This window comes from Nematolebias whitei, chromosome 8 (genome assembly GCF_014905685.2).
Source record: "Nematolebias whitei isolate Nwh7 chromosome 8, NemWhi1, whole genome shotgun sequence".
In the NCBI taxonomy this organism is placed as follows: domain Eukaryota; kingdom Metazoa; phylum Chordata; class Actinopteri; order Cyprinodontiformes; family Rivulidae; genus Nematolebias; species Nematolebias whitei.
In genome coordinates, this window is record NC_056505.1 from 33,306,221 (window position 1) to 33,315,411 (window position 9,191).

General features: G+C 39.8%; 1 protein-coding gene across 1 annotated transcript in view; it reads right to left on the reverse strand.

Moving 5' to 3' along the window:
• The window catches only part of LOC119414100 (erlin-2), a 41,180-nt gene extending 33,568 nt beyond the window's left edge, over positions 1–7,612 (reverse strand). Inside the window, exons 1-3 of the mRNA XM_037681226.1 lie at positions 7,532–7,612; positions 6,202–6,309; positions 1,129–1,210 (exon numbers count right to left, since the gene is read on the reverse strand). Of these exons, the coding sequence (XP_037537154.1) occupies positions 1,129–1,210; positions 6,202–6,308 (189 nt within the window). The 5' untranslated portion in view covers position 6,309; positions 7,532–7,612. The remainder of the gene's footprint in view (positions 1–1,128; positions 1,211–6,201; positions 6,310–7,531) is intronic.
• Between the last annotated feature and the right edge of the window lie 1,579 nt (positions 7,613–9,191).

Consider the following 9,191-nt stretch of genomic DNA (forward strand, 5'->3'; position numbering starts at 1 on the left):
AAATACGGTAACTGTTTTTAAATACGGTAACTGTTTTTAAATACGGTAACTGTTTTTAAATACGGTAACTGTTTTTAAGTTGCCACATGTCCCTTAAAAACCAGAAGATGTCCAGCAGGGCCATAAGCTGAGAACCATCAGAAACCTGTGGGAGCCTGGAGCACTCTGCTGTTTGGAGGAGTCCAGCCAGACGCTGTTTTAGCAGAACTGCGACTCAGGTCGTTTTCACACTAGATAGTCCGGTAGACTCGGTTCGGTTCGGGACCAATATTCATGACCTTTTGTTTACATTTGAGCTGGTGTGTTTGCATCCACACTGCACTGTGCAGTCGAGTCAACCTGTTGAACCAACCTATTCCCCCGCTCGCCTGTGGAGGCGCTGCACCAAGAACTACTGAAAGAAACAACACAAAACCTCTGAAGACACGTCTTCTTCTTCTTCTTCTGTAAATAAAAATAAAATGAAGTGGCATCAAGTTTTAGCAGTTTTAGGAGTTATATTTTGTAATTTTTCAAAAATGGACTTAGCATGAGCAGAAGATGAGACAGAAGACCCTGGAGAATATTGTTTTTCCACACAAGGCAGCTGACGGCTCCATATAAGGTCAGAGCAATGCATGTTTGTTTACCCTACGGAACGGGTCCGGTCTGTTTACATTCACACTGTACTTGAACCGCGCTGGAGTTCTCTTCTACCGGACGAAGACCTAGGTTTTAGCCCGGGCCAGAGTTCGCCTTTTTGTTCCGTGACAGAGTTCGATGGCACGTTCACACCTCCCTAAACGAGCCGAACTTTCAAGGAAAACGAGCTAGAGTTCAATTAAAGCGGACTAAACAGGGCTGGTGTGAATGCACCCTCAGAAACAAGGTCAGCTAGGAAAACATACCAACTGGGATGTGTGTGTCTAAAACTTTTGCACAGAACAGTTTATTCTGGTGAGTAAAGAGGATATCTAACAGGGATGTTCTGTTTAAGGGATTCAGATATTTCATAGATACTGGTGTCAATAAGTTTGCATCAAAAAGAAAGTAACTGTTGCCAAAACTAATAAAAAATATAACATTATTGCAGGAAATTATTAAAAAACAACAAGTGAATGCTGAGCTGCCCAACGTCGTGTTACTCACCTGAACAGACCTGTAGGTGGTGATGAAAGGAAGCATGAGATGGAAACCTGGACCACTGGTTGTAGTGAGGAGAGCTCCTCCCCTGGTTCACACACACACAAAGATTGTTATGTTGAGAGAAAATATTTGAGCATATTTCTTGTTACAGTAAAAAAATAAAACCTGATTCACTGTAAAAATGTGAACAGTGATGACACGTTTTGTATCAGCCCTCATTCAGGAAATTAAAAGGATATAAACATTTATAATTAGCTCTTTGTCTTTTTCTCTTCTTCTCCTGGGAGGGCGCGGCACACCACACTTAATCAACCGGCTCAGTGGGAATGAGACAAGACGTTTCTCTGATGAATTTCACAAGAAAGACCTTGTGTTTTTTAGCAACACCAACAAGAACCACAGAGAAGGGTAGTTTAATGTAAACAGCTCACTGAACCACGAAGAGGTTTCTGTGAATCTGGGGCAAGCTATTAATTTTCCTAGAAGGCCACATATGGAGCTGGGACTGTTGTGGAGGTCTGGAAAAAAACAGGCTAAACTCAGAATGGCCAAATATAAAGTTTAGCATTAAATATAACTTTCATTAGAGTTTTGACCTGCAGTTTCTCTCTGCTGCTCACACCTGGGCTCACCAGACGGCAAGACCCGCTCTGATCGGGTCAAACTGTGGCTCTGGTTCTCTTCATTTGTTGAAAGTAGCGTTGGTTTAATTTCTGTATCATTATTAGAGTTAGAGTGGATGGCTTTAACAAGACCACAACAAAACACTTTTTCTTCCCCCTCCTCATTTTAACAGACGGCGGAAATCCGTCGCAGCAGCGGAGAACTTTAACCCACATGAAGCTAAATGTATAAAAATATGTATACCCGTATTTTCCGCCGTACACGTCGCACCGCCCTATAAGTCGCATCAGTCCAAATATGTCTAATAAAGTGGAAAAAAATCCATAAATACGTTGCTTCGTTGTATACTTCGCATCTATTATGCGTCACTGCTGACAACCCGGAAAAGTGAGCCGGTGTTGTGCCAAAAATCGATGGGCTGTCAAATGGCGGCCGTAGGAGAAGAAGAATTTAACAAGATTAACATTTAAAAACAATTGTGTTTGCTCAAAATTACATTAAAGGTGTGTATCAGTTGAACTTTTACTTAATAAATGCACTTTGACGGTCAAATCAGTTGCATTTCAAAAGCCGATATGCGGAAGTAGGAACGCGCAGAGGGACGAGTCGCTGCTAACTCTAAAAACAATTGTTTGTTTGCTCGACTTTAAGGTAAAGGTGTGTCTCAGTCAAACATTTGCTTAATAAATGCACTTTAATGGTCAAATCAGATGCATTTTCAAAAGTATTCGCTGCCTCTGTGCTCCCTCCGGGAGTGTGCAGACAGGGAGGAAAAAAGGAAGGAGGAACACTGTGCAATTCTTCAAAATTTTACAAGATAAACACCTAAAAACAATTATTTGTTTGCTCGACTTTATAGTAAAGGTGTGTCTCAGTTGAACTTTTACTTAATAAATGCACTTCAGTGGTCAAATCAGCTTCATTTCACCGGGGCGGTGCAGCAAAATGAAGCTGATTTGACAGTTGCTCCAAGCGAGCTGGATGACGGTGGCATCTATGGCAAGCCAATTGTGTCATTATTAGCCACTTTTACCTATTATATGACACAACGGCATGCCATACTGTTCTGCTGCCATCTAGTGGCTAAAAAAGCGTTCAATATTTTAGTCAGAATGAATACCATACCATACCAATTTATTTATAGAGCACTTAAAACAGCAACAAGGCCAACCAAAGTGCTGTACAAAAGAACACAAACATGCACAGCAGACAGGAAAACATAAAATAAAAATACAGATACAAATAGCAGCAGAAGCTAACTAAAATGGCCAACAGAGTAGAGTACAGACAGGACCAAAACAAATCACACCGTGTTAAAGGCAAGAGAATAGAAGTGGGTCTTCAAGCGAGACTTAAAGACTGAGAGTGTGGGAGCCTGCCGGACACTCAGTGGCAACTCATTCCACAGTCGTGGACCTGCAACAGAGAAAGCCCTGTCACCTCTGAGCTTACGACGGGTTTCTGGGACTGAGAGAAGCATCTGGTCTGCTGACCTCAGAGAGCGCGGTGGGACATATGGCTGCAGAAGATCAGTGAGATAGGATGGGGCGGAACTGTTCAGATTTAAAAACATACATGAGAATTTTGAATTGGATCTGAAGGTGAATGGGTAGCCAGTGCAGGGAGGCCAAAACTGGCGTGATGTGCTCTCTATAGCCTGTACCAGTTAAAAATCGGGCTGCAGCATTTTGGACCAGTTGTAGACGAGCAATGGAGGACTGACTGATTCCAAACAGAAGTGAATTGCAGTAATCAAGCCTAGATGTTATGAAGGCGTGGATCACTGTCTCAAGGTTCTTTTTGGAGAGTGTAGGTTTCAGCTTAGACAGCCGTCTCAGCTGAAAAAAACAGGATTTGACCATCATGTTTACGTGACTGTTGAGTTTTAAGGATGGGTCCATTATCACCCCCAGATTAGTGACCTTTTGTTTCTCTAGCGGGGCTAGAGAGAAAAGGTCAATGTCATGGTTCATGAGTGAGCCACTGGGATGGAACAGCATGACTTCAGACTTCTTCTCATTGAAGCTTAAGAAATTTAAAGCCATTCAGTCCCGGATGTCAGCCAGGCAGTCAAGAAGAGGCTGAATAGAGCGTGTGCCTCTGTGCCTCAGGGGGAAGTAAATTTGGCAATCATCGGTGTAGAAATGAAAGGGTATGTTGTGCTTGCGGAAAATAGCACCTAGTGGCAGCAGGTATAAAGAAAAGAGAAGGGGACCGAGGATGGACCCCTGCGGAACCCCCCACTGGAGCGCTGTCGATGCCGAACTACAATCTTTGATATTGACACAGAAGGTTCTGTCAGAGAGGTAGGACCCAAACCATTTAAGGGCTGACCCTGTGATGCCCACCCACTGCTCCAGTCTAGAAATGAGGATCTTGTGGTCGATGGTGTCAAAAGCAGATGTAAGGTCCAATAGAACAAGCAGCACAGAATCACCTGCGTCTGTGGATATGAAAATGTCATTAAAAACCTTCAGTAGAGCAGTTTCAGTGCTATGGGAGAGATTTGAAGCCAGATTGGAATAACTCTAGGATAGTGTGATCCCCCAAAAACTGTTTCAACTGAGACTCCACAATTTTTTCCAGTAGTTTAGAGGTGAATGGGAGTCTGGAGACAGGCCGGAAGTTGGACATGACTGAGGGGTCAAGGTTAGGTTTTTTCAGGAGGGGCTGGACAGCAGCATGTTTAAAAGTTTTTGGCACCACACCTGAGGATAAACTGCTATTCAGAATAGCGAGGATAAAAGGACCCAGAGTAGGAAAAACTTCCTTTAGTAGTCGAGGGGGGACCACATCAAAGGGGGAACGGGGAATGAAAATGGTCATATCTCAGCCAAAAATTATTTTATAAATATGGGACAAAAATCCATAAATAAGTAGCTTTGGTGTATAAATCGCAGGGCATGCAAATTATGCAAAAAAACCCTGTAACTTATAGGGTGAAAAATACGGCACTTGAACTCATCATCACAGTAAGGCAGTCCTTCTCAAATAGTAGGGCGCGCCCCCCTGGGGGGGGGGGCAATGCGGGGGTGTGGGGGGGCACGCGCATGTGACCCTAGAAAACATGCTGTTTTTGCTGCAGGGAGTATTTTTTTTGTTTCCCACCATTCTCATTTTGTTGCATGCGTTCCTAATAATAATGTTATGAACAAATATGGCTTCCTTGTCGTTTTGGGAGTCATGTATGAACCGTGTCTCTCTCCTCTGCTGCTGACACGATGAATAAACTCGGACCGTCACCTCCTCCGTCCTCCGCTGCTGTTTTTATTTCCATTTAGTTTTATTGATGAGTTTGTTAAAGCACAATTTACAGAAGTAATGTTTAATAAATGTTAGGACTCTATTCTTTGCTAACAAAATATATTCACCTCCTCAGTTAAGCTGCTGTTTTATTACGTTCTGGACGTTTGTCACCCACAGCACGCAGGTGACAAAGAGTAACTCAAAGCGAGAGTTACCTGCTTCCTCTTTCTTCTTTCATGTTGACAATTATTTTATTTTTTTTTAATCGATGAGTGTGCTCATTGCTCCCGACTTCCTCATTTTGATTAAAAATAAATAAATCAGCATAAATTGTTTTATTCATTTTTGTTTTGTAGGTCAAAGTGTTTTATAAAACACTCCTGAGCTAAAATGTTGCTGATCACTTTGAATTTATTATTATTTATTGATTATATTTAATTTTAGTTTTCAGTTTCAAATGGTCCAAAATGTTTACAGTTTAAAAAATGATTTTTTTTTTCAGGCAAATTGATGCACTTTAAGTTGTTTCTGTTACAGACTGAAAAACTATGTTAAAGTTGTTCTTCCTTGTAAGTTGATCTATATTCTTTTTTTATGTTAATAAGGACACGGTGTTAGGCAGAGGTGTACTTATAATAATTTTATAGGCATACTATTTACAGTCGCGGCGGAGAGTTGGGGGAGCAAAATGTTTACTTCTTTCTGAGGGGGGCATAACAGAAAATGAGAAGCACTGCAGTAAGGCAAGAACTACAGAGATGAACAAACATGAATACCAGAAAAAGTGAACTTTTACCTTTTAGTCAGGGGAATGTCTCTTATTAATATGGATATGACGGTACTTAAAATAAGTAATGTGTACTGCAGTACAGACAGCCACGGGGGGTGGGGGGGGGGGGGTGGTACTTGTCTACTGTGTCATACATATAAAAGCTATGTATTTTGCAAAATTACTTATATTTGGTTTCTGATTTTTCATCAATCTCCTGCAGTCCAGGTGGAGACAGTAACAGGTTAGATGTGGCCTACGGGCCATAAGATGTCAATATGTGCTGGACAGCTGGCATGTGGAGCAATCTAAAAGCCCTCACAGTTTAAGGGCACATGCTCATGCTCACAACTTTAATGTGTTCAGTTCTCTGGAGTCACGCTGTTACAATACATCCTCATGCACAAAACAAACCTCAGTGCATCCTGGGGGCTCACCTGTAGTACACTCCAGTGTGCCCTTCATCAATCTTGTGCACAGATGCTAAAAGCATTGCTCCTCCAAGTGCAGCAATTATAGAGAAGACGGCACCCCACTGTGCCATCCTGGCAAGCAGACAGCGAAAGACAGCATGTGAAAATGAGCAGATAGATTAATAAAATGGCCTTTCAGCTGCATGCGACGGTTAAACTCCTCTCCAGCCAGTAAACACTTGAGTTGTGCTGTCGTAACACAAACGAGCAGGCTTCTTGAGTTTATCTCCTCTCAGCTCAGGCTTATCTCTGGGACTCCTACACCGTCACACTTAAAGAGGATTGAGGCTAAATTTCAGATACATTACCTCTCAAGTATTTCATCAAATAAATGTGAGAATAACATTTATACATACAGCCCTCCTTTAAATGCACACATAAATAAAGAAAATGAAAATATAAATGTTTAGTACACAGAAATTAAGGCAGCTACCTCAAACTTGGTTAGTAAGGATTTGTGAAAATGTAATCTGCTGACCTTCTGGCACAACACTGAGCTTGTTTCCAAATCTGTGTTTATTCAGCAGATGTTTTTAAACTCTCAGATTACTATATATAATGATTTCTTACAGTGATAGACTTTTAAACCAACATTGTGTTTTAAATCTGACATGTCTCATTGGCTTCATGGAACAGGTTGGTACATTTTGTTTTGTGCTTTTGGTCATAAAAACAAAAAAAAAACCTAATCTGAAAGAAAAAGGTCTGTAAACTCAATCATCCAGGTAGATAAATACAAAAAAGTTTAAATCATATTATCTGGACAAGTTTCCCTTTTTCCCTGACAGGATAAAACAATGAATGAAACAAAACTAAAAACATAAAGTTAACCCTAAATCAAAATAGCCACGTGTTAAGAGAACTTCTAATACAAGCCGAATGAATGTTATCATGTTAAAACCGTAAATGAAAACATAAGTATATGACAACATGTCTCTATGGTTGACTTATACTGAAGTTAGAATATGAAAATATCTAAACCGGTTTTGTAGCTAACGCCTAGCATGTTTTAAGTTATAACAATATTTATGTTCCAAAGGCAAAAATCACCTTTACGTGATACACATGTTTATTTATTTTTCGAACTAATGTCTCAAACCTTATCGGAGTCTCAAACCGCATCAAGAAACCACGTTTGCTTTAAGCTACTAGCTAAATGCTTGCTAGTTACCAACAAAACTTTAGCACGTCTCCTTCTGTTTTAGTAAAATACTATCCTATTAAATATTTCCGGGTAGGTAAGACATATAAAAATACATCGGCACATCCTTTTATTTTGTTTGAGTGGTCTTACCTGTTATTTTTATCTGAAAGTACAGCAAAATACACAAAAATACAAGCAGCTTCTTACTCTGGGCTAAACTCTGTTTGTTTGGCATCTAGTGTTGCATTATCGCCCCCTGCTGGATGGTCAGTGAACTGCTTCGGTTATTTCATGTTTGGTGCCCCTCAAGGCAACAAAGGCTTCTAAATATTACAGATAAATTTCTTTGTGCCTTCCTTCATTCTTCTGTCATAATTTTAAATAAATCACTATGTTCCTAATCCTAAAATCAATTGATTTAAAAATAAATCTGTTTTTTTATAGTCTATTAAAATTTCCTTTATTATGAGAGACTGCTATATTTTATTATAAAAAGTGTTATAATTATACATTTATGAATTAGTTATCATATTATGCTATGTTACTAATATTATATTAAGTGTGTGTAACTGTCTTTGTAATAAATGTTTTTTTTTAATGATGTGGACCCCAGGAAAAGTAGCTAGCCATTGTTACGGCAATGGCTATTAGAGATCCAAATAAATAAACAAAAATAAATAAATAAACAAATAAACTGTGATGAAGTGAAGATTCAATGAGTCTGCTGGCTTCCATCCTTAGATAGATAACTTTTACTTATTGGCTTTTGTATGTATGTGAATGTTTCTGTTCAGTGTCCTGAGACAACTCCTGTTGTGATTTGGCACTGTATAAACTGAATTGAACTGAATCCAAGTTTTTAATTTTAATTAAATATGTTGTGCTTTGAGGCAGCATGGTGGCGCAACTGGTAGAGCTTCTGCCTCTCAGCGAGCAGGTCCCTGGTTCAAACCCCGGTCCATGGGCCTTTCTGGGTGGAGTTTGCATGTTCTCTCCGTGCATGCGTGGGTTTTCTCCGGGTGCTCCAGTTTCCTCCCACAGACCAAAAACATGCATGTTAGGCTGATTGGTAACTCTAAATTGTCCCTAGGTGTGAGTGAGAGAGTGAATGGTTGTTTGTCTCGTTTGTCTCTATGTGGCCCTGTGATGGACTTGCGACCCGTCCAGGGTGTACCCCGCCCCTCGCACAGTGATTGCTGGACATGGGCACCAGCGACCCCCGTGACCCAAAATGGAATAAGCGGGTAAAGAAAATGGATGGATGGATGGATGGATGTTGTGCTTTGAATAGCTTATTCATGGTGAATTAAGTAAATTTTAAACAATCAAGGTTATATAGTTCAGGTGTACACTTGAATTGTAAATTAAATCAGTGTATTACTGTGTTGAATGATTTCTCAAGACAGATTTTGTTTTCAGTCATTTTCTTTTACACGGCCTTTTCTGTTAACAAATGAACTTAAGGTTGTTTAATTTACCAACCAGTCATCTGTTAATTAAGTCAATTCTAAAAATTACTTGTTGTATTTAAAGCACTAATGGGTGAGTGCATTACAATGTATTCGTAAATAGTGACTGACTCTTGTAAAAATCTGTCTGACAGATTAACTGGTAACCTCTTTGTTCAAAAATAAGTGAACCAGATGTAAGCCAGATGTTCCTTATGTCATACAAACATTTTTAAAGTCTTTGAACATTTTTATGGTGCAAACTATCCTCTGAACTGTATGAAGGTCACCCTAGTGTTTCCTTAAAATTAAATATATATATATACGTATATATATATATATATATATATATATATATATAC